We start from the raw sequence: 26615 nt of genomic DNA on the forward strand, positions 1-26615 counted from the left end.
CACCTGTCCCACGGTCCAGCGATGCGGGCGTACGAAGCTCCGCTCCTCTGCGCAGGGCTGGCATTCTAACTGTGGGCCCCCGGCTGTGACTTCACAGCCAGGCACACACTGCGAATACACTTGTAGATTTTCCAACGAACCTTCATATGAGAAATGTTCTAATCAGTACATTAGATGATAGGAACATTTTAACTTCAGCACGTTTGCAGTGTTTCCTAGATGGTATTAGCAGAGTAGTGACTGTTGTCTGCATATGCGCTTTAGCTGTATCAGAAAAGGGCTCAGCAACCTCTGCCAGCAAAAAGTTAATGTTATGTTTACAAAATCTATTACTAACCTTCCCCAAAACCAATAGCATCCTCATTTCAAGCTTGAGCTCCTACTGCTTTATCTTTTGACATTGTTATAAATTTTACCAGGCCTACAGAGATCTGTCAGGAAGAACAAATTAGGCTAGAAATACTTATGGGGTTACTTACTGATAATTTATTATGTGTTTATAGCACTCATTCAAACGACTTTGAAATGACTCTAATTTACAGATAATTAACCAATTAGCACATTTCTCATCGATAAAAGACTGTGGTTTTAAATGTGGACATATCATTAAGTTCTACATCCTTTTTGACTGTTTGCACTTCTCTATAATATGCTTTATTTATATTGACATATGGGGCACTACCACTTTCCTTAGCATTGCACAGAGTACACAGGAAAGTCAGAACAATGTGCAAAGCTGGTAGAGACATACCCAAAAAGACTTGCAGCTGTAATTGCACCGAGAGGAGGCTTTATAAAGTATTGACTCAGGGGGGCTGAATACAAATGCACGCCACAATTTTCACATATTTATTTGTAAAAAATGTGTAAAATCAATTATCATTTTACTTCCACTTCACAATTATGTGCCACTTTGTGGTGGTCTATCACATATTTACAAAGATTGCTTTTACAAAAAAGCATCATAGGTAATATATATATATATATATATATTTATATATATATATATATTTATATTAGTATGTATGTATATTACACCCCTCACATTTTTGTAAATATTTTATTCTATCTTTTCATGTGACAACACTGAGGAAATAACACTTTGTTACAATGTAAAGTAGTGAGTGTACAGCTTGTAAAACAGTGTAAATTTGCTGTCCCCTCAAAATAGCTCAACACACAGCCATTAATGTCTAAACTGCTGGCAACAAAAGTGAGTACACCCCTAAGTGAAAATGTCCGAATTGGGCCCAATCAGCCATTTTCCCTCCCTGGTGTCATGTGACTCGTATTACAAGGTCTCAGCTGTGAATAGGGAGCAGGTGTGTTAAATTTGGTGTTATGGCTATCACACTCTCATACTGGTCACTGGAAGTTCAACATGGCACCTCATGGCAAAGAACTCTCTGAGGATCTGAAAAAAAGAATTGTTGCTCTACATAACCACCTCAATACTGGGCACTTACACCCCCTTTCTGCCCAGACCAATTTTCAGCTTTCAGTGCTCTCACACTTTGAATGACAATTACTCAGTCATGCAACACTGTACCCATATGAAATTTGCGTGCTTTTTTCACACAAATAGAGCTTTCTTTTGGTGGTATTTAATCACTAGTGGGTTTTTTATTTTTTTGCTATAAATAAAAGAAGACCGTACATTTTGTGAAAAAAAATGCCTTATTCTTTGTTTCTGTCATAAAATTTTGCAAATTAGTCATTTTTTTTCATAAATTTTGGCCAAAATGGTATACTGCTACATAGCTTTGGTAAAAATAACCCAAATTGGTGTAAATTATTTGGTATTTGTGAAAGTTTTATAGAGTCTACAAACTATGGTGCCAATCACTGAAAATTGATCACATCTGATCAGGCCTTCAGTACATCAGATATATCTCATTTCTTGAGACACTAACAAGTCAGGAAAGTACAAATACCCCCCAAATGACCCCTTTTTAGAAAGCAGACATTCCAAGGTATTAAGTAAGTAGCATGGTGAGTTTTTTAAATTGTAATTTTTTTCCCACAATTCTTTACAAAATTAAGATTTTTTTTTTTTTTTTTTTTACAAAATTGTCATATCAGGTTATTTCTCACACACAGCATATGCATACAACAAATTACACCCCAAAATACATTCTGCTACTCTTCCGGAGTATGGCGATATCATATGATGCCCGCTCAGAACAAGAGCCGCGCCGCCTGCCCGTCATATGGCGGCGGCAAGCGGATAAAGATGGCCTAGGCTATAAGAAGATTGCCTTGAAACTGAGCTGCAGCACGGTGGCCACAACCATACAGCGATTTAACAGGACAGGTTCCACTCAGAACAGGCCTCGCCATGGTCGACCAAAGAAGTTGAGTACACGTGCTCAGCGTCATATCCAGAGGCTGTCTTTGGGAAATGGACGTATGAGTGCTGCCAGCATTGCTGCAGAGGTTGAAGGGGTGGGGGGGGGGGGGTCAGCCTGTCAGTGCTCAGACCATACGCTGCACACTGCATCAAATTAGTCTGCATTGCTGTCGTCCCAGAAGGAAGCCTCTTCTAAAAATGATGCACACTAAGGACATGGATTACTGGAGCCATGTCCTGTGGCCTAATGAGACCAAGATAAACTTATTTGGTTAGATGGTGTCAAGCGTGTGTAGCGGCAACCAGGTGAGGAGTACAAAGACAAATGTGTCTTGCCTACAGTCAAGCATGGTGGTGGGAGTGTCATGGTCTGGGGCTGCATGAGTTCTGCAGGCACTGGGGAGCTACAGTTCATTGAGGGAACTATGAATGCCAACATGTACTGTGACATACTGAAGCAGAGCATGATCTAATCCCTTTGGAGACTGGGCCACAGGGCAGTATTCCAACATAAGGACCCCAAACACACCTCCAAGGTGACCACTGCCTTGCTAAAGAAGCTGAGCATCTGTGGGGCATCCTCAAGCAGAAGGTGGAGGAGCGCAAGGTCTCTAACATCCACCAGCTCCATGATGTCGTCATGGAGGAGTGGAAGAGGACTCCAGTGGCAACCTGTGAAGCTTTGGTGAACTCCATGCCCAAGAGGGTTAAGAAAAGTAATGGTGGCCACACAAGATTGACACTTAGAGCCCAAATTGGACATTTTCACTTAGGGGTGTACTAATTTTTGTTGCCAGCAGTTTGACATTAATGGCTGTGTTGAGTTATTTTGAGGGGACAGCAGATTTACACTTTTATACGAGCTGTACACTCACTACTTTACATGGTAGCAAAGTGTCATTTCTTCAGTGTTGTCACATGAAAAGATATAATAAAATATTTACAAAAATGTGAGGGGTGTACTCACTTTTGTGAGATACTGTAGCATTGTTGCACCCCCTTCCTTTTCAGAACATTTTTCAGTGCTATGATAGTTTGACTGACAATTAATTACTTGCTCATGCAGTAGTGTACCTCGAATTTTAGATCATTTTTGAGACATATAGAGCTTTTTTTGGTATTTAGAAACTACAGTTTTTTTATTTTTTATTATATTTTTGCTATTTAAAAAATGTTTTTGTTCTGTTAAACATAAAAATTACAGTATAAACATCCTCAAAATGGCCCTTTTTTGGAAACTGGACAACCCCAAGTTGATCCTTTTTTCCCCAATTTTCAGGAAATGAATGCTGGTACTGAGGTAGTAGAACACTTCCCAAAAGCATTCCTAATACGCAATCTAAGTTCAGGGCTGCTGTAAAACTGTGAAAAAAAGGCTATCCATAGCTATTAAGATGCAATATGGCACAAGCTGTTTACCTGGAGTGTTGTAATTTATAATTAAAACTGTGTTGCATTTGGAAAAAACATGTTCCTGGGCTGAAAGATTGTGTATCGATGGCATGCAGGCCTTACTTGTTATTGATCCCTTGGTATTGTGGACACATTGTTTTAGGATAAGAATAGTATGGGCAACGAAGCAAGTCCTGGGGAGTGTGAAGTCTCCAGCACGGTTATTGATTTCTGAGACAGAAGCTTGGAGTTGACAGTACAGAGACCCTGCCTAATTGCTGCACATGAAACACGTCAGGCTCAGGAATATTGACTTACACACTGTTCTCTAATTTCTGCAGCATCTGTGACTCCTGCATTCCAAAGCAGTGTATTTGTATGCAAGCTTTTATTTTAAAGTGGAATTATATTAAAATTCTAGGGCTAAATCTACTTCCACCCACATTCTAAGCCTATTCTATCTACCTTGTAAAAAAAAAAAAAAAAGATGTCTCTACCTACCTATTCTGAAGCCGCTCCAGTCCGGTCACATAATTGGGTCCCAGTGCTGGCTTCAGTGTAGAGGAGAGGCAGTGATAGCAGCTGCAGAAACTGGGTTTACTATGGGGCATCCATTGTCGGCTGTCCTTCTTCTACACTGAAGCTGGTGTTGGAAACCAGTCATGTGACTGGACCAGAGCGAATAGGTAAGTATAGACAGGGTCATCTTCTGGAGTCTCCAGCCAGCGCTGTCCTTTCTTCTTCTCCTCTGAGTGCCCCTCTGAGGGGCACCAATGTTTGTTCATGGACACACACAGAGCGGCTCGGCCATGCTTTTTGGACATCTTAATTAACTTATATGGGGACAAAAATTCTTCCTAAAAAGTAGCTCATGTACTTTTTTGAGTGACAGGCATTTTTCTACAAGCGAAAGGACACCCAAGTGTAAACAAGGGCTATTGAAAACAATAGGTTTTTGCTTGTTGAAAGATTTTGAGCTTCGAGCTACAAGCCACAAAATGCTCAAGTGTGAATGGGGTCTTAAGAAAACCTGTGCTGAAACAAAATGGATGTAGTTTTTGCTGAAAATGAATTGCTTGGCTGTTATGCTGAGTAGCTTTTTACCACTGATCTTGAACAAGTAAGAAAATCACTTTGCTGTGGCTTTCTAATTTGTGTGCTTGTTTTGAGGTCGGGGATCGAATACTACATGCCTGGCTGTCCCTGGCTTCAATATTTCCCAAGGGGCTCAGCAAATATAGATGTAATATTTTTCTTTGAAAGTTAAAGGGATAGTTCACCTTTACCACAAAACTGTATATGCAGATAAGGGACATCTGTAGATAAAAACAAACTGTGCAGCTGTGACTAAAAATGCATAAAGCTCTTGCTAGAGGTGTAGGCCATTTCCATACCTTATGAAACCTGACTGGAATACTCCCAGGACGTTGCTATGTGAGGCCTAGTCATCACTTCTCACCTCCACCATCACAGGAGTGAGCCCTCAAATGCTGAGCTCGGAGCTACTGGATCAGGGAAGAGAGAGTATGTGAAGGGATTTGAATCCGAGAAGGAGCTCTTTCCTGTGATGGTGGAGGTGAGAAGTGATGACTAGGCCTCACTTAACAACATTGTGGGAGTATTCCATTCAGGCTTGTTCATCTTTAGTCCGAGCAGAACAGTTTGCTTTAATCTACAAACATCCCTTACCTGCATAGGCAGGTTTTTTGTAAAGGTGAACCATCCTTTTAAACTGAACATTAAGCTCCATCCAAATAGTTTACTTTTTTCTTTTTTTTTTTTTTGTTATGCCTTTTCGATGTGGGTGTAATATTACTTTATTATACCAGGATTGTTTGGCTAAAATAAGCTAAATTGTAGACTTTTCCAAGACAATAACCCACAGAACTGAAGTGAGTTTATTAAAGAACATAAATGACAGGTTTGTTCCTTAGCCCATGATAATCGGACATCTAATTTCATTAGTCTGCCCACGCCAATTTGCTGTAATCTGTAGTCTGGTTGTCATTGACTGCATTCTTTTGCCCTTTTGTGGTATATTATCAAATAAGCACAAAACAAACGGCTTGCTTTTTAGTAGTTTAATGTTTTAGAAGAATGTGAATCTAAAATATCCATGTAAGGTCACCATTACGAAACCCACCCTGAGAAGTGCTATGCAGCTAGAGAAAGTCCATGTAGACAAGAAGTGGCTTGGAAAAGGCTACATGAAATCGGCTGCAACGAAGGAATAGATTAAGTAAGGTGTTTGATGCACAGGGTTACTGTGATGCTTGTGTGCTCATAAAACCATGTCATACTGGAATGTGGTTTCATTTACCTGGAAGACACCTATGACCATTCTTGTGTTTTTTACAAGGTACAGTTCTTCCTTCCAACATAAAAAGGTTATATGGCTTTGTTGTTGTTCATTTGTTTGCATTGCCTTTTCTATACAAATGACCCATTGTCAGGCATGTGCTATTTATTACAGTCACTGCAGTAGGTAATGCTTTATTATTAGCTCCTGGACTAGAAGAATAGAGAAAGTGTATGGGTTAACAATGACCGTCTGTGCGGCTGACTTATGAAAGTTGGAGCTGTTGTCCATAGCAATCAATCAGGTACTAGCTTTCATGATCAAAATTAGACATAAGATGTTGTAGATATATTGCTGTGGAACTAAAGAAAACCTGTCAAAATGGAGGGCAATTTAAAGGTCACCTCCAGACAAAACCCTACGTGAGTTAAAAGGGCATTTAGATTGTGTATGTTTTTTTTTTTTTTTTGTTTGTTTATTCTTCTATGCCAGAAATTTGTTGGTGGAGGCTTTAAACTGAACATTTTAAGGAAAAATTCATAAGCAGAGGTGACCTTTTCTAAAAGCTTTACAGCAGAACAAACATACCCAGAGATACAAACAGCTTTATGTATGTGTTTTTTCCGGTCGATCAAGCCTAGCCCCTTTCTTTTCTAAGCCTCCTTATTAGTCCTTTTATATTTGACCTGACTAGTAAATGTGGTACTGGTGGGGCCAAGCTTGAGTTTTGCATTTGATTCGGCATCCTATATCTATGGATCTATACATTACCTGGTCATGCAGTTTTACTTGTGAGTATATATTTTTCTCCTATGGTTGCCTGGGTTTGTGGCCAGTTTACATTATAGCAGTATTAAACACAAAAACAAAAATGTATCTTCTGCCAGTAAGTCTGATATATTTTAAATTTATTTAACATACCAAGCTGTCCAGCAAAAATGGCAGAGGGTTGAGACAAACCATTTACCACTGACAGGCATGCTTACAATGGTCTACTTTTTATTCATTTATGTAAAACCTTTATCCTAAAAGAAAAAATGGTGCTATAACTGTTAAACCACTTAAGGATCGGAAGAATTTCCCCCTTAATGACCAGGCCATTTTTTGCGATACGGCACTGCGTTGCTTTAACTGACAATTGCGCGGTTGTGCGATGCTGTACCCAAACAAAATTAACGTCCTTTTTTTCCCACAAATAGAGATTTCTTTTGGCGGTATTTGATTACCCCTGCTGTTTTTATTTTGTGCGCTATAAACAAAAAAAGAGCAACAATTTTGGGAAAACAATATTTTATACTATTTGCTATTATAAATATCCAAAAAAATTGTAAAAAAAGAAATTCCTTCATCAGTTTAGGCCGTTATATATTCTTCTACATATTTTTGGTAAAAAAAATCGCAATAAGCGTATATTGATTCGTTTGTGCAAAAGTTATAGCGTCCACAAAATAAGGAATCGATTTTATTTATTTACATTTTATTTATTTACTAGTAATGGCGGCGATTAACGATTTTTAGTGGGACTGCGACATTGCGGCGGACAGATCGGACCCCATTGACATTTATACAGCAATCAGTGCTATAAAAAATGCATTGATTACTGTGTAAATGACACTGGTAGGGAAGTGGTTAACACTAGGGGTGGTCAAGGGGTTAAATGTGTTCCCTTCTAGGTGTTTCTAACTGTATGGGGATGTGACTTACTAGAGAAGGAGACATATCGCTGCTCCTACTTAGTAGGAACAGACATTCTGTCTCTTCACTCCTGACAGAATGGGGATTTGTGTGTTTACACACACACATCCCTGTTCTGGCTCTTGTGCCCGTGATCACATGTGGCCGGCAGACATTGCAGCCGCCGTCCATGCGCATTGCGTCCCCCGCCATATAGCAGGTGCCTGCTAGAACTGTTTAAAGGGCCGACATACAGCTACGGCGATTCACTGAGACGTGCGGATCTGCCGCAGTATAATGACAGCAGCTGGTCGGCAAGTGGTAAAAGCGTTAGCTGGAATTTGACTTTAATTAGTTAATCAGGTCCATCTAAATCAAAGTTGGGCAACCTTAAGGAGGTGCGGCTCTTGCTCCCAACTAAAGCTCCACCTTTACAAGTAGTCCCCCTGCATTGCACTCTGATGCTCTGGAATGGTGGGTCAACAAGCCCACACTGCGATCTACTAGTCACCTGTCCGCGATCTGCTGGTAAAATATGTAGTCTTCGTATACATATGGTATATTGAATGCTTTGGTGTTGCCATCAGTAATAATATAATCCAGGTACTGCTTTGCTTTTGAGTGGGCTTTGCCATCACCTTTCTCTATTTACTTTCCATTGACATTGATATTTGTTTTAAGTGAGAATTGTTTGACCTGAACTGGTCAAGCAGAAAAGGTAGAGGCCAGGTATAGAGTAATGGATTCAAGATATCCTAGATGATCTAGTACTGCTCTATATCAGCCACTAAAATTTTGTTACAAATCTGCCTCTTTAAGATAAAATGTCATTCTCCTAGGCAGTGAACCACTCTGCCAAGCAAGGGTTAATTGACAGCATGTGAATTTTTTGCTGGGACGCTGAGCAAAAAAGCACATCAGACCTTTGCTCCCTAGTGATTTTATATTTAGTACAACTGGTATTACAGTGTTACCAAATCTCTATAGCAACCAAATCTTAAGCAGTGGTCCATGTATAGAGTTTAGGGAGCTGAAAAACCATAGGTATATTTTTCCCAGTTACAAGTAGCTCTAGGGTAGAATCCACACAGTGTGTAATACTATTAATGTGTGCAATTTGCCTTAACCTTAAAGAACCTGTTGAATATTAGTTCATGCAGCCCTATCAGGAAATGGAAAAATGTGATTGGGTGCTGTGGGTACTATTTCTTGCATATAGTCATGGTACTCTGCACTGCGTTAGCCTGCTTAGTTTACTGAAAACTGTATTGCATTAGTAAATCTAGTACTCTGAAGTGAAATACACAGAAATGCTGGATGCGGATGTAGCATGGTGAAGATGGTGAATAGATGTCCATTAGAGCTGCACGATTAATCGTTAAAGAATCGAGATCGCGATTCAACCCCCCTCGCGATCTTGACACAGCAAATTCCTCAATTCAGTGCAGAGCATTCTCTGCTCAAGCCGACGGCTGTCAAAAAAAAAAAAAAAAAACGGCAACCTGCCAAGTTTATCACAACATCGCTGAGACAGAGATGCATTGTAACATTTTGTTTAGATTAAAGGAATGAACTTCTGTCTGTAGATGAGGGCAGTTTAACCACTTAAAGACAACATTTTTCTGACACTTGTTGCTTACTAGTTAAAGTGTTTGTTAACCCATTCATTTAAGTCTATGCCAACCCCTCTATTAGAGCCTGGCATAGCACATTGTATTAGTCTTTTAAAAAAACTAGGCATGTAAAATACCTGTTTAGAGCTATCTTCATGACTTGCTGCCATTGTACAGCCCCGAAGGATGGCTTCTGCAGGAGGGGCCGAGATCTCCCTCTGACGTCAGCTGGGGAAGTCACATGGCTGCTCAGCCCCTCCTGCAGTAGCCCTGGAAACTGGCCAAGAGTCACGTGACCGGCCTGAAGATCGCGCTAAACAGGTATTTTACAAGCCCCGTTTTTTAAAAAAAAGACTAATACAGTGTGCTATATCAGGCTATAATAAAGGGGCTGGCAGTGAACATTTATCATTTTGTATTTTACAAATAGCGGAGGGGGGCGGAGACAGACACAGAGCTGACAGGCCGGGAGGAGGGGGTGAGGGGGACAGAGGAGAGCTGAGAGCGGGGCTGCAGAGGACGGAGGGATGTTAACTGACCACAGTGGTCAGGCTCAGCAGCCCTGGTTATCGTGGTCAGCGCAGAGAGGGGAATACAGGAAGTGGCAGGAACAGTCTGTTTTTTTTTTTACAGTTTAGAGGGGGGCAGATTATACAGCACAAGCACTGTGCTGTTTAATCTACTTTAAGGGACCAGGATCTGTATTTTTTTGGGGGGGGGGGGGGGGGGTTAAACAAACACTTTAAAATCAGTATTTTTTGCTAGAAAACTACTTAGAACCCCCACACCTTTATATATATTTTTTAGCAGGGACCCTAGAGAATAAAATGGTGGCTGTTGAAATATTTTCTCTCACACTGTATTTGCGCAGCGGTCTTTCAAACGCAATATTTTTGGAAAAAATGCACTTTAATGAATTAAAAAAAAACTAAACAGTAAAGTTAGCCCAATTATTTTGTATTATGTGAAAGATAATGTTGCGCCATGAGAATCGTGATCTTTATTCTAAGCAAAAAAATGATGATTCTCATTCTAGCCAGAATTGTGAAGCTCTAATGTCCATATATCATCTTGTTAAATATTCTTCTGGACAGAGCATGCCCCCTTGGATGAGCTGTTGAGATTAACAACGCAAGCCAACAATGTGGGCTTAATTTTGTCATAGCATGCATTGCTTTGGTAGGCTAGGCCCAAGGCAGGACTTCCTTCAAGTACTCAAGTACAAGCATATTGACTTTGGTGCACAGCCATTTAGTAACAGCAGTATTGTTAACTTCACATGGCTTTGAGTACCTTTTTCAAGTCTATAGGTTGGTTCCTTTGGTGCCTCATGGCTTACATCAGCAGAGACTGTTCAAATTTCGATCCATGTATGATCACTGTAGTTGAGCAGAAGTTGATTTACCAAATGACTTCTGTTTAACAGCCCTGCCCGTGTTTAGCCTCAAGTTGAAGATCCATGTACAACCTGGGCCTATGATCAATAGTTATTGAATTGCAACCTTAAAGAGGGAGTCCCGCGAAAAAAAAAAAATAAAGGTCAGCAGCTACAATTACTGCACTAGAGTCCAGCGATGTCGGCACCCGAGGCCGAACCCTCGCTCGGCTCTCGGGTGCTGTCGCCGCCATCTTCTGTAAGGGAATCAGGAAATGAAGCCTTGCAGCTTCACTTCCCGGTTCCCTACTGCGCATGTGCGAGTCGCGCTGCGCAATCAGAACGGTCCCTGCTGTCTCTGGGACCCATGTGTGTCCCAGCAGACAGCGCAGGGGGACGGGAAGTGGCGTAGACTCCCGTGGGAGTCTATGCCCAGAAGTGGGTGCAAATACCTGTATTAGACCGGTATCTGCACCCCCCTCCCCCCTGAGGGGGGGGGGGCAGGGTTACAAAAAGCAGAGGTTCAATTTTTGTGTGAACCTCCGCTTTAAGCTAGCCATAGATGGGTAGTATTTAAAAAAATTTTTAAAAATCCTCCATCCACACAAATGGCCAGCTTAACATCCATGCTTGCAGGGACCACAAATTGCCCATTGTTAGAGATAGCTTGGAGCCTGAAGCGAGTGTGTTTGAGAATAGCTCTGCTTTACAAGCAGAAGTTTTTCACCAGATGTCAACAGAAGGGTGTGGAGTGGACTTTGCAAAGATTTCAAACAAATTCCTTTCACGTTGTCATTATGGGGTACTGTTTGTAGAATTTTTTTTTTTTTTTTAAATTGACCATTTTTATTGAGTTTTTCCAAATAAAACAAAAAATGACAACATAAAATACAAGGTAGTACAGTTTAAGACTTAATTGGTACTTCCAAAGTAAAATCCAGACAAACTGCTCTTGATAAAAGAAGCAAGGCTTTGTGTGACAGTTAGTCAAGTAACCGCTAAGAAGCTGCCATAGCGTACCAGTATTCAAATATTACTGCTTGTATACCTCGTATAACTAAACAAAGTTAAGTAGGTTAAAAGAGAGTAGGAAAATAAGAGAAAGAGAAGAAATGGGAATAGAGGAAGATGGAAGAGTAAGCTGAGGTGAGTAGAGATGGGAAATAAGTAGTGGAGCATGGTGGGAATAATGGTACAGTGCCCTGCCCCCGAAGTCCACGACCCCCCAGAAGCAGAAGGAACCCGAAAACCCATGCCTGTATAAGGGTAATTAAGTTATGGGATTTTCGAAGAGGACCCAAAGCTCCCATATCCGATTGTGCTTCTCAAGATTGTCATTCAAGGAGGCTGTCAGGTACTCCATTCTCTTAACATCTCTGACCCTGGAGTGTAGCTCCGATAGCGAGGGTGGCTCTCTCTGCTTCCATTTTAAGGCCACCAAGCAACGGGCAGCAGTTCTTTAGATCTTTTGAATTCCCGTAGAGCTAGGCTTCTTTTAGTGTTGGAGTTGAGGCCTTTCACATTTAGTGATATTATGTCAATCATGGTGGGTGGGTAAAAGATGGAAACATTAGCTTACCGAATCGACTGAAGTGGCTCTGGATGCGTAGGAGGATGAACAATTGATTCCCCAGGAAGGTTACGTACCAATTGAGGGGGATGGTTCCACAGGCGGAGACCGGACTCCGGAGGCAGGGGGCGCCCACAATGTAGTAGGTGAGAGGGAAGAAAAGGAAGGAGATACCAGTAGAAGAGAGGAAGCGAGAAGAGTGGATGAAAAAGAAAACAAAGATTAATACAAAATCAAATAATAACCAGTCACAGTTTAACCCACCTAGAAAAGGTAGTAGGTCGGAAATCCTCGGAGGGCCCCCCTGTAGAGTGTTTGTAGAATTTTGAGGAAAATAATGAATTTAATACATTTTGGAATAAGGCTGTAACCATAACAAAATATGGAAAAAGTGACGCACTGTGAATACTTTCCGGATGCACTGTACTTAAAGGCAGTAAGGAACAATGAAATCACTGACCTGTCTGCCATGCAACACTAAACAAAATGACCAATTCTTTGACAAGTAGTATAATTACTGTATAAGTGTTTCAGTAGTGCCAGGGAGTCTGTTGCCAAGAGATGAAAATTGTAATAGACTGGGGCAAGGGGGTCATAAATCCTGGAACTGAAAGCATTGAGCTATTTTAATGATTTCAAGCATAAATGTGTTATAAGTAACCCTTCTTGTGATAGTTGTTGCCCCAATGGTTTTCACCTTTCAAACTAAAGCGGACCTTCAGTCATGTTTTCAACTTTCTATCTCTTAAATCTTCTGCACTTGTTGTTTTAACTTTGGATAGTAAAACTTTTTTTTTCTGCCAGTAAATACCTTATGCAGCCCGCTTCCTGTTTCTTGTCTAGTCATTCGCCTAGGCTTATGACATCATGTACAGCTCTCTCTCTCTCTCTCTCTCGTGAGAGTTTGCTAAGAAGGGAGGGGGGATAAGTCACATGAGGGCCAATGAAAGTGGCAGGGCTACAGAGCTGGAGGTGTGCCTCTGTGAAAATCCAGGAAGTGAACAGGCAGCAGCTTCAGCTGCCCACAGTTAAAATGGCTGCAGCCAGACTTGGTGGAGAGAGATTTCTGCAGCATATTTGGCAAGTACAGAATCACAGTATATATAAAATAATAATAAAATATGCAAAGTGGTTAGAGGGAAGCTTCAGAATGGCAAAGATGTTTTTATTACAAATTATGTGAGCTGACTGCAGTTCCTCTTTAAATAATCTAAGCCTTTATACACTGACATTTACATGCTAAGCAAATCCAGCGCTGATCGGCTGTAGTATCCCAAAAAGCAAGAAATGGAGGCATGGGTTGGAAAAGTAAAAGAAAATTATTGACAAGAACACAAAAAAGTTGCCTTTTTACATTGTGGAGGTAGGGAGGAATACAAGGGGGCAAATTTTTTTGAGTAAAGATCTGCTTTAAAGTGTTTCTGAGCTGCTTGGTGGACCAAGAAACATGGCACTGGCCACTGGGGCTTTGGGGATTTGCATTTTGCTATGGTGAAGGAGCAACCAATCTGTACTCTGTTGTTTTCCTTCTACTGAGACCAACTCTCAAGGTTATCGATTTGCTCATTGAGAACAAAGTGACAGGTTATGTTTATCCACCTCTGAGCACCTTCACAGTGCTCTCCCCATTGATCCTTCTGTGGCTGCCCAAGATTTCAGGTATGGGGGGAATACATGTATTCTATGATGCAATACTCAAACTTAATGGACAGTCACAATACTTAGGGGGTGACATAATTTCTGCCGTTACTGGGTATTTTGTGGTGACTAAGATGGGGAGGAGGAGTGAGGGGGGAGTATAAGGTTGGCAGGTGGAATAGGCTTTAAAGACTCGATGGACCATTTGGTCTTTTTTTTGCCATCAATGTTCTATGTTTCTATGTTAAAATGCCCGGAATGGGCAAGATGGTCTCTTTAATGTTGTAAGGTTTTGAAGGTTTCTCATTTTTTCTTATACCAAGCTTCTGTATTTTGTTAGTAAGTAGGAGCCCTCTTAAACTTGAATTCTGGGATCTCAAATAAAAAAATTATTTTTATAAGCTCTTGCCCTTGCGTATATAAGTTTTGGAGTTTAAAATGCAGTAGAGTCACTAAGTACCTTGCAATTCTCTTTAAAATTAGCCTGCTATGATGCAACACAGTCACCTGATGATAATGACTTTTTGCTGTTCTGGGGCAGATCCATTCTGCTGAGTATTGAGTTGGGTGGCCAGCACTGATGTCATTAACCACCGTGCCCCACTGAGAGATCACCATGTTTACAGGCATGCATCTTACAGGCTGTTATTGTGGTGCAAGTGTTTTTTTCTTTTTTTTTGTAAACAAGCAATCCAGTTGATACATACATATTGCATTGTATTTCACCAGTCCTATAAACAATTATTTTAGTTTTATCTTTATATTTACACACTATCAGCAGTGATCATTGTGTGTTGACTTGCTGTCAGGTGCCTGTAGCTCCAACATGTGACAGACTGTGGTTGCCGCACTGAAAAGGTTAATGCTGTCACTCATGGTTTACTTGTTTTTCTTGCGTGGAACATGAAGAGGGGTGATACGTTCCCTCCATAAGACGTATGGAAAAATAACTTTGTCATATGCTTGTCTTGTTGTTTCAGGTTTCCCCAAATGACTTCCCTGGCAATCATTTAAAAACGTGTAGGAGTTCCTTGGGTGACTGATTCTGACAGCTTTGGAGGGTCAGAGATTTCTTCAAGATGTTGATTAAGGAATATCGCATCCCACTTCCCATGACAGTGGAAGAATACCGGATTGCACAGCTCTACATGATCCAGGTATTAACTTTATATTTTATATAGCATGCTCATCTCTTCTAAGAGGACATTTGTTCTGTAATACAGATGCCCCCATTGTTTAAAAGAGTTTTTTGTGCAGTTTTTTTTTTTTTCAAATGCAGCACAGTACAAATGCAGTAATCAGTAGGGTTCGACAATCTAAGGTTTAAGTAAGCATTTTTATGCTTGTTTGCTGTAGCTTATGCTGGGTAAATTTACAAAATATAAAGTCCAAATTTTTATTGTGTATTACAAGAAAAGGTAGTACTAGCCCATGAGCATATTACCCGAACATGTCATGTAACTTAATATTATTAGCACTAATCATTGGGGAAAATGATCCATAGAAGCAATCACCTTATAGTGTATGACACTTTGAGCCTATATATGAAAGTGTGATACCATAAAATTGGATAGGTTATGACAATCAGCTTCCACTTGTAATTTCTGCACTCCAGAGTTGAAAATAAAGTAAGAATTTTGGTTGGCAGAAATGTTCTATGTAGTCCCTTAAAATACATGATTAAAGCCATATAGTATATTTGAATAATATCCTAATATTATGGTACAGGATACAGGGATAGCTTCTTAGACAGTGGGTTATATGTCCACTACCTTCAGGTGATTTGACACTGTCAAAAGCTTTGCTGAGAACTGCCCTTAATTTGTACTCAACCCCACCCACTCCATGAGGCTACAGTTGTTTTTTGCTAGTGTGTTTAGGTGATGGACTTCTTCTCCACTTGGGAAAAATATTTCTTCTAATTTTCACCAGCTTTTGTGCTTTGACTGACACTTCTGTCAAGATGTTACCCTCAATGTATATCTTTGGAACTGTAACTGGACCCCACAACAGTGGCACTGGCTTGTAATGCTTGCTTCAGGCAGGGCTGTCTTTTTAATATTGATTGGACCCTGGGCAAAAATTTTCTTGGGGCCCACCCTCCATACAATTTCGCTCTCCACCTGCTCAGAGACATACAATAAATAGCAGCTAGACTTAAAATTAGTTTACTGAATCAGATTAGGCAGTGATTGCAATTGGTTGACAGAGGTTACAGTGCATCATTGCTGCTCACTGACTGTCTGCTAAAGGTTACAGCACACATTATGGCTCACTGATTATTTTCTAGAGGTTACAGCACGTGACTTCTGCTTGTTGATTGGTTGCTAGAGATCATTGTACATCAATACTGCTCACTGATTGGTTGTGAGATGTTACTGGACATCCTTACCGCTCACCAACTGGTTGCTAGAGGTCACTGCTCATTATTACTGCTCACTGATTGGTTTCTAGAGGTTGCAGCATATCCTTACCATTCAATGGGGGTTATTTACCAAATCCACTTTGCAAATCCACTTTGCACTACAAGTGCACTGGAAGTGCACTTGGAAGTGCAGTCCCTGTAGATCCGAAGGGGAAATGCAAGGAGAGTAAAAACAGCATTTTAGCTTGCACATGATTGGATGATAAAATCAGAAGAGCTTCCCCTCATTTCAGATCTACCCCTCAGATTTAAAGCGACTGCACTTCCAAGTGTACTTTCAAGTGCACTTGCAGTGCACTTGTAGTGCAAAGTGGATTTGCCTTTCATAAATAACCTCCTATGATTGGTTGCAAGAGGTTAGTGCACATCATTACTGCTCACTAATTGGTTGCTAAAGGTTACAGCACATCATCTCCTCACTGCCTGCACGCCATGGACTTGGGAGGTGAGGGGACCCATCAATAGACAGAAAACTCCTAGGGATCCTAGGACTCCTAGGATCAGTGGCAAAGCTGGGGGGTTGATAGGATCAGTGGCAGTGGTGGGGGGATGGGATTATTTAGGAGGCAGTACACTGTGGCTGCTTGAAGCATTTGACAAGTATATAGTGGGCGATTTTACACTGACCACCAATGTAATGGGAAATTTACAATGACCACCAATGTAAGGGGGGTTTTATACTGACCACCAATGTGAGGGGGAATTTGCACTGACCACAATGTAACGGGGTATTTTACGGCACCCACCAATATAAAGAGGGATTTCTACACTGACATCAATGTAATAGGAGCATTTACGCTAACCACCAGTGTAAGGGGAATATACAATGACTTCCATGTAAAGGGGGATTTACACTGACAATCACTGTCAAGGAGATTTGTACTGACCACCAATGTAAGGTGACCCTTCTACACCGACCACCAATGTTAGGGGGGATTTACACTGACCACCAATGTAAAGGGGGATTTACAAGGGACCACCAGTATAAGGGCAATTTTGCACTTACCACTAATGTAAAGGGAAATGTACAGTGCTCACCAATGTAATGAAGAATTTACACTGACCACCAATGTAAGGGCTTCACTGGCCACTAGTGTGAATGAAAGGATTGAACATCAAGCCACAATGTAATGAGAACATTTACACTGACTACCAATGTAACTGAGGCATTTAGCCCGTATTCAGATTTCTTTGTGTCGGGAACACATGCAAAATCACTTTCCTGACACCACAGAAATGGGCTGCCCTTTAGCAGATACACAGCAGTGCCATTAATTGTTAATGACATCCTCACACATCTGCTGAGATGTGCGTATTCACATCCACCAAAATTCATGGTGCTGTAGCAGCATGTTATTTTGAAAAAGGGTTCCACTCCAATTTGCTTACCTTTGCAGAACAGGTTGATGTTAGGTTTAAATTACCACAGTTGTAGGCAGGACTTTCTAGCATGCCCCTTTCCCTCCCTAGTGGGCAACATTCTCCAGAAGTGATGGTGGATATGACCCCAGGGGGGCATGATATACACATGAATGCTGTCTCTATTTACATATCAATGCCACCGGTCTGCAGCTATTTACATATTAATACCGCCGCAATTTATATATCAATGCCGGTTATTTACATGTAAAGACAGGGTCTGCAGATGAGTCATCTGTACACAACAAGAGGGAAGAGCTGGGCAGCATTAGTAACAAGACTTTGCCCTGAGATATCGGGACACAGCACGGGACTAAAACTTCAAGGGACGAGGGAAGTCATGTTTTTTCTCCTTTAAAAATAACAAACATGTTATACTTGCCTGCTCTGTGTAGTGGTTTTGCACAGAGCAACCCAGATCCTCTTCTTCTTGGGTCCTTCTTCGGCACTCCTGGCCCCTCCCTCTTGTTGAGTGCCCCCACTGCAAGCAGCTTGCTATAGGGGCACCCGAGCTGAGCCACAGCTCCTTGTGTCCATTCAGACACGGAGCCTTGGCCCGGCCCCCCTCTCTCTTCATTGTCTCCCTTACTTTGACAGCAGTGGGAACCAGTGGCGTTTTGCTGCTGCCTCACCCATTGAGGAGGGAGAGTCTGGACAGCCGAGTCACAGCTGTGTGCAAGTGCACACAGCAACAAGTTATAGGGTAATCTACACTTTGAGTGTTCTTACCTTATTATTGTCTTGCTCACCTGGCCTTATCTGATCTTTGCTGCCACTGCACTACTGGAAGTTCCTATCTGGATAGTGATGTAGTGCTCATAAGACTCTAACTGCGCACTTCCAGCCACCAATTCTGATGAATCGAGCTGATTGTTGGCCATCTCACCAGTTAGCTGATGCCTCAGAGACACAGCCACACGAACTCTGTTAGCACCTGGGTTACTGCAATTCCTTCATACCAGACATGCATGAGTACTCCGCAGGGAAAGATCCTCACTTAGCAGTGGTGGGTTACAGGTGCTCCGGAGCCGGGAGCACAAACGACCAGCAGCAGGGATTTTACTCTGGGCCCTAAGGAAACTCCCAAGTGCCTCTGAGGTTAATAGCTGTTTCCTTGTTCACCGACACCATTTCAGCCCCCTAAACTAGGTTCCCTCACAGATCTGCAATATGTGGGCTGTCTGACTAAAGCAGAATTGTCTGCCACTTTGTCTAAACTATTCCAAAGGCTGTCACCAATTCTAAATCCTAAATAAACAAAATATAACTAATATTTACTACTAATATTTATAGGAAAAATAGATGGGGGGGATCAGGAAGGATTTTTTTCCCCCACTGGAGCAAACTGGATCATCCTTTATTGTTTTTTTTTTTTTTTTGCCTTCTCTGGATCAACTGTGGATATAGGATTGTGTATATGGAGGTTTTCGATTAGTGCGTGTGTTGTTTTTATTTATTTTTTTTCCTTTGTCAGTTGAACTGGATGGACGTGTGTCTTTTTTTTCAACCAGACTAACTATGTAACTCTTGGCCTCGGCACTGCTCTTCTATGTAGACTTTATAAAGGGTATCATTCTGCAGATCTTTAGGATGTCCTTACATTCTGTTTATATGGGTATTTTATGGCCTAAAGCTTGGTCGGCAGACCACCCTTGTGAATGGGGCCTTTTGAACATGCTCTTCGAAGCAAAGCTTCTCTTTGGGAATCCCCTTGGGGAATACAATGAACACACAGCCCCTGATTCAAATCTTTGAACTATAGCCCCAAATACTTTTGCTTTCACTTTTCCTACATTTAATGCTGAACCCTTCTTGGGCTTCTTCCCCAATTTTGTACTGTTTGGGATTTTTGAGTCTAATCCTGACATCATTATCATTCATATTTCTGTTCAGTACAAGATTTTGTGTGTCACTGACCTTATGTTCATGAACACACTGTCATTGGCACCCTTTGTTTGCCTCAGGTCTGCTGGTGGACTCCTTTGGGACACCCAGTGCCCAGCTTTTCCAGTAAAGGTCATGAGAACTCTACTGTTCACTAAGTGTGGAGGTTAGGTCCATTACATGGACCCCCCCCCACACACACACACACACACACACACACACACACACACTTTTTTTTTTTTACACTGGTCTCCCTGGCCTACAACTATTAGACTTGGGTCTTAGGTTTAATATGCCCTTCCTCCCCATATCAGGGTCAAAGATCACCAGGCTGTCTCATCTCCATAAAGAACTAGTCTTTGGCATCGGTTGACTTTTTTCGCCAGCTTAGTACTGGAAATGGTTTCATTGCCCCTGTTCTCAATACCTTACTTTACAGTTATGTGACTGATCTGCAGACTCTTACCCAGAGATCTCCTAGCATCTCCATTTCCCTGATAGTCATCAGTTGGGCACATTCTGACCTCTGGTTCGGGTACCCCTTTTCCTGGGGAATGCAGATCGCTATGCAAAACTCTTTGGTTCCACCAAACCCTGATTAAGAAAGGTTGGCCTAAGAAGTTCAGCCAGGATCACTATGGAACAGTTGCCGTGGTGTACAAGTATAAACACTTAGAATTTACTGTATGATGTTTTTACTCAGTCTACACAGATATGCTTGCACTGACAGAAGGGAATAATAGAGTGCAATACCTGTCGGGAATCTCAGCCTGTTTATGTAATGATCAAATATGGCTGCCTCAATGATTACATAGCCTTAAAGGGTAACTCCAGGAAAAAAATATAGTAAATAATATAACATATACAATTGCTTCACAAGCCACACTGTAATTTAATGTTATTAAAAATATACCTTTCTTTTTCAAACTACAGCACTGTTATTTAATGTAAAGTTCCATGCAATGTGGCAACCTGGAAGCATCCTATACACTGTGTTTGAAATGCCCCTAGAAATGTAATTTCCTGCTTGGGTGAAGAACTCTGTACTTGGATGTGGAGAGTTTTGGAGCTTCAAACCTAAGAGCTATTATTGAAAACAGGTTTTGATACTCCGGCCGCCAGTTCTGTGTCATGTAGTTATGTAGGAGCTGGCTGCAGGAACTACAGTGTGCAGTGGGGAACCAAAAAATTAACATTCTCAATCCTCAATTGCAAGTCTAAATGACTAAAGTAATCATACTTGCTTTCTCACTAATGGTCTAAAGTCCATGAGGGGTCCCTCTCAGGTTTTGGCATTTTCTCCCTGGCTCCTTCCAGGTGCCAATCTTTGGGCATCTTTATTGGCCGGTACAGGATGATACAGTGCCTGGAGTTCCAGGAGTCCATCACCCCAGCACACAGGGACCATGCCAGTGATGTAAACCAAGCTGCAGTTTACATGCCATAGTAAACTGTGAGCAGGCAGATAGGTGTTTTTATTGCAAGAAACATTGCATTTCTTTTCTGCGATAAAAGGCCTGGCTTCTGGTAAGTTTTTGTATGCTGCCTTTAGTTCTGCTTTTAAACCACAGACATTTTTAAAATAGAAACAGTTGTTTAAAAAAGAAACTTCTCCTTTTTTGTGTGTACCCTCTCTACTGTTAGATACTGAAAAATATGAACAACATGTTGAAATAATGTCATTCCATTTCACATATGCGGGGTTTACATCATCAGTGGCTACCCAGTGGTTGAAGAAGGAGGATGTCAAATGTGGAAGGATGGAAGTGGCAAGAAAGAGCACGGAGTTGGAAGAGGACAAAATGAGAGATAAAGTGTTACTAAACCCAGGACCTTGCAATCACTGTATCTCCCACAGTACACAGAACATGGAAATGCAATAGTTTTAGTAAAAATAAACTGCTAAATACCTTTTCTCATCAGCAGTATATAGCAGTCTTGTGACTATCTATCATTGTCTGGTTAAAGCTTGTAGGAGGAGTTTTCATTCTCCCCTGATTGTCCTATGAGAATGCAGGACCCCTAACCCTCTATCTGGACAGTGCTGATTGGCCCTGTGCTGATTGCATGCACTCTCCCAAGAAAACAAAAACTCTCTAGTAATACACACCAAACTGAGCATGTGCAGCTTGTCCCCTAGCCTCTATATACTATCAGAAGATATATTGGGGCCTCTGCAAGAAGGAAAGGATTAAAGGATACAGGATCAAAAAGTATTTTTACAAAAATGCAGAGGAATAACCCCTTAGGTTCCACAGTGAGTATAACAAGCATGCTTTACTGCATATACAGACAGATTTTACTGCTGTGGGCAGGGTGGATTTGATTTAAATGAAGTGGATTTAAATCACGATTGAAATCATGATTTAAATCATCTCAATTTAAATCATAATTTTTAAAGAGCAACATTAATTTCTGTCCCGCAGCGGCTCCTCCTCCCTAGACCTGCTGTTGACTCACTGACAGTCCCATTCACTTTAATAGGACGTCTGGTGATGTGGCAGTGACACAACATGGTGAGGGATGTGGCGGCAGTAGGTAAGCGGATGCCCACTAACAGGCGCTGCCATGATGTACCTGAAATGACAGGTGCTCTTTAAACGTAAAGACTCATTCTTGCTGGTAGTTAGAATCTTTAGGATGGAAAAAAATTAAGGTTTCCTATTTAGAATAATTAGCTGTCGGGTTAGTAAAACAGCGATATCAGAACCAATTCAATCATACAGTTTGAAGTGTACATAGATTTGCAAAACAATGGGTTAAAGGAATATTCCCGAACTTTGTTTTATCTCATGGTTACTGTGACATTGTATGAATGCATCAATGCAGTGCATGTTATCCCAGCGTGGATTCAATGAGTTTACCAAAAATGTAAATATTGCAAAATATACAGCCTCTTGCTACATTACTAATCTGAATTTCATTCTGAATTAACTAAATTATTAATGTATCTTGAATAGAACACTATATTTAGATAGATTTTCACTCCAAAAGCATTTTATTAAAATAGATTTGATAAAAATCAAAAAAGTCAGTTTTTTTGATTTTTATCCACCCTGGTTGTGGGATTAGTAACACTTTAAGTCTGCCGCTCTTAAAATCACAGTGGATTAACCACTTGCCGACCAGCTCACGCCGATATACGTCGGCAGAAGGGCACGTACAGGCAGAGTAACGTACCTGTACGTTGCCCTTTTAAGAAGCTGTTTGCGGGCGCGCGACCACCGCGACCTCCGTGAGTGTGATCGCGGGACCCGCGGACTTGATGTCTGCTGGGATACCCGCGATCGTCTCATGGAGAGGAAGAACGGGGAAATGCTTGTTTACATCAGCATTTCCCCATTCTGCCTAGTGACAGGACACTGATCACAGCTCCCTGTAATCGGGAGCGATGATCAGTGCCGTGTCACGCCTAGCCCCCCCCCCACAGTTAGAATCACTCCCTAGGACACGCTTAACCCCTACAGCGCCCCCTAACGGTTAACCCCTTCACTGCCAGTCACATTTACACAGTAATCCATGCATTTTTAATCGCACTGATCGCTGTATAAATGTGAATGGTCCCAAAATAGAGCCAGAAGTGTCCGATCTGTCCGCCATAATGTCGCAGTCACGATAAAAATCGCTGATCGCCGCCATTACTAGTAAAAAAAAAAAAATTATTAATAAAAATGGCATTTTTATTAATATTTTTTTTTTTTACTAGTAATGGCGGCGATCATCGATTTTTATCGTGACTGCGAATGCGACACTATCCCCTATTTTGTAGACGCTATAACTTTTGTGCAAAGCAATCAAACGCTTATTGCGATTTTTTTTTTTTTTTTTTTTTTTTTTTACCAAAAATATGTAGAAGAGTGCGTATCGGCCTAAACTGAGGGGAGGGGAGGGAAAAAAATGTTTTTTTTATGTATTTTTTTGGGGATATTTATTATAGCAAAAAGTAAAAAATAATGCATTTTTTTCACAATTGTCGCAATTTTTTTGTTTATAGCGCAAAAAAATAAAAACCGCAGAGGTGATCAAATACTACCAAAAGAAAGCTCTATTTGTGGGAAAAAAGGACGTCAATTTTGTTTGGGAGCCACGTTGCACGACCGCGCAATTGTCAGTTAAATCGTCGTAGTGCCGAATTGCAAAAAATGCTCTGGTCTTTTGCCAGCCAAATGGTCCGGGGCTTAAGTGGTTAAGGCTGTTCACACTAGCACAGAGAGCTTCTATTTTTTTTTTTTTATATTTAAGAAAAAGGCAGCATCCACACGGGCACAGAAAAAACAGTGGTTTTCTCTGTGCACTGTTCACATTGCGGTGCAACAGTTCTGCCTTTTTCTGCACCTCTCCACAGTGGCCCAGTGTTTCTATGCATGGCAGATGAGCTGCAATGCCTAGAAATTAATGAAATGTCACTTTGACATTCCATTAAAGTTTAGGTTAAAAAAGTGTGAAACGGTGCCTTGCGTTATAAGAGCATAAGGCACCATGCCTCCGCTGCGATTACTACCTGCTGCTGTGTGCTGAACTGATAAAACAAACCAGTGCCCACGGTATTCGTATATAATGGTCATGTGATGTCAATAGTTGTCCTCACCAACATCTCACAGGATTTCAGAAGCAGTGGGGGCTCACTGAAAATAGAAGAAAGCTCTCTATGGATAATTAAATATGGCAGAATACAATTACACAGGGAACTCAGGGAATATGTGGACCAGAAAATGGCATTAGCAATGCTGGTATTTAATTATGTTAAAGTGAAATGTATGCAGTGAATCTTAATGTAAAGTTCCTTGTCAATATGTTCTAGATGGATCCAGTATTCAAGGGACATTTGTACCTGATGAGGCTATTTGATCCTTACGACCACTGTCCAGTGTTTTTTTTTTGTTTGTTTCCTTCTTTGTTTAGTAAACTTTGTGTCACCCATTGTGCCTAATTGGTTGCTGTAACAATTCAGTGATGATTACGGACATAGAATACCGTACATCATCTCACAGCATTAATTAGATTAAAATCATCTTGCATCATGCATGAAGGATGCACATTACAGTGGAAAGGGCAAGAGTGGGTCTCTGCTGCAGGCTCCATGGTTACCGGTGACATCAGCCTGCGCAGCGCAAACCGATGTGCAGGGTGTGCGGCAAGTATTGTCCTAAGCTAAACCCAGTTCTGATTGCTGATACAGTCATGTTTCCAAGGTAACAGATGAAGAACACTGGTTCTAAAGTGAGAGTGAAGCCTGGAGTTTGTGACTCTGGCAGTGGTGAGGAGGAGGATGGGAAGAGTTAGCCATAGCACACATATTGAGAGTCGTGATCCTTCCCAGAAATAGATCTTGAGGCAGTAAAGGGGGTGGGGGTGTTTGTGACCATATACTATCCAGCAGCTTTTTTACGAGGAATTGGTATACAAGTACAGTGCTTAGCTTTTCTTTAATTGCATCTGTAAATTCTACATTCTCAAGGGGTAGTTTAAAAATGAAGAAACTATAGGCTCCTTAAAATTTTGTGGCTGGCTTTAGGTGCCTATATACATGCAAGTTATCACTATAGATCAGTGGTCTCCAAACTGCAGCCCGGGGGCCGCATTTGGCCTTTTGCTTGTTTTTATCCGGCCCTTGGGGCACAGTCTCTCCCACTGACATTAACAAGCATAATTCCTGCCACTGACATCAACAGCAGGCACTATTCTTCCCACTAACACCAACTATGAGCCCCTGATCTTCCCACTAACACCAACTAACTCATTTAATCTACTTGCCATTACCGAAACCTGGCTCACGAATCAGACACTGTGTCTTCTGCTGCTCTATCCCACGGTGGTCTTCTTTGGACTCACTCCCCCAGACCCAGTGGACGCAAAGGAGGGGGTGTTGGAATCATTTTAGACCCACATAGCACCTTTCAAGTACTTCACCCACCTCACTCTCTGTCTCTCTCTTCATTTGAGGCGCACTGCATTCGTCTCTTCTCCCCAGTTTCTCTAAGGGCCCTTTCACACAGGGGCTGTTTGCAGGCACTATTGCGCTAATAATAGTGCCTGCAAACCGACCCGAAACAACCGCTGCTGTCTCCAGTGTGAAAGAGCATCTTCGGAGCGGTGAAGGAGCGGAGTGTATACCGCTCCTGCCCATTGAAATCAATGGGACAGCGCGGCTGTACCGCCGGCAAAGCGCCTCTGCAGAGGCGCTTTGCGGTGGTTTTTAACCCTTTCTCGTCTGCTAGCGGGGGGGTAAAACCGCTCCGCTAGCGGCCGAATACGGACGGTAAATCGCCGCTTACAATAGCGGCTTTTACCGCCGACGCCCCCGCCCCAGTGTGAAAGGGCCCTAAGGATAGCTGTGATTTACCACCCCCCTGGTCCAGTATCATCCTTTCTTGATGACTTCTCTGCCTGGCTACCCTACTTTCTCTCTTCTGAAATCCCCACAATTATTCTTGGGGACTTCAACATCCCTACTAATACTAACATTCCTGCAACTTCTAAACTTCTCAGTCTAACCTCCTCCTTTGACCTGAAGCAATGGATACATGCTCCTACTCTGAAGGCAACACGCTTGACCTCGTCTATTCCCACCTATGCACTCCATGCAATCTCTCCAACTATCCTTATCCTCTCTCTGATCACTACCTTATTAACTTCACTCTCTCCCTCACCTCTGCCTCTTCACCCTCCATACACCTAACGGTTACCCGTAGAAACCTTCGCCATCTCAACCCTTCTCTTCTCTACTCTGCTACTGACCACCTCTTTGACAAAATTGCACCTCTGTCCTGCAACGACCTAGCCACTTCTGTTCACAACACTTCACTTCTAGCCTCACTGGACACATTGGCCCCCCTCACTACACACAGTCAGGCCCGCCCCCTTCAACCCTGGCAAACAGATCACACTAGATGTCTGAAAAAACACAGCTGTGCTATCGAGCGCCTGTGGCATAAGACCAAGTACCAGAAAGATTTCAGCCAGTATAAATCTGCCC

At 41.7% G+C, this 26615-nt stretch overlaps 1 protein-coding gene across 10 annotated transcripts in view; it reads left to right on the forward strand.

The window, feature by feature from the left end:
- The window catches only part of PITPNM2 (phosphatidylinositol transfer protein membrane associated 2), a 466805-nt gene that overhangs the window by 185528 nt on the left and 254662 nt on the right, over nt 1-26615 (forward strand). For all 10 annotated transcript variants that reach the window (XM_073627322.1, XM_073627313.1, XM_073627375.1 and 7 more), the window contains one exon: nt 14892-15068. In XM_073627322.1, the coding sequence (XP_073483423.1) occupies nt 14991-15068 (78 nt within the window). In that variant the 5' untranslated portion in view covers nt 14892-14990. The remainder of the gene's footprint in view (nt 1-14891; nt 15069-26615) is intronic.

Source organism: Aquarana catesbeiana, linkage group LG01 (assembly GCF_042186555.1).
Source record: "Aquarana catesbeiana isolate 2022-GZ linkage group LG01, ASM4218655v1, whole genome shotgun sequence".
Taxonomy (NCBI): domain Eukaryota; kingdom Metazoa; phylum Chordata; class Amphibia; order Anura; family Ranidae; genus Aquarana; species Aquarana catesbeiana.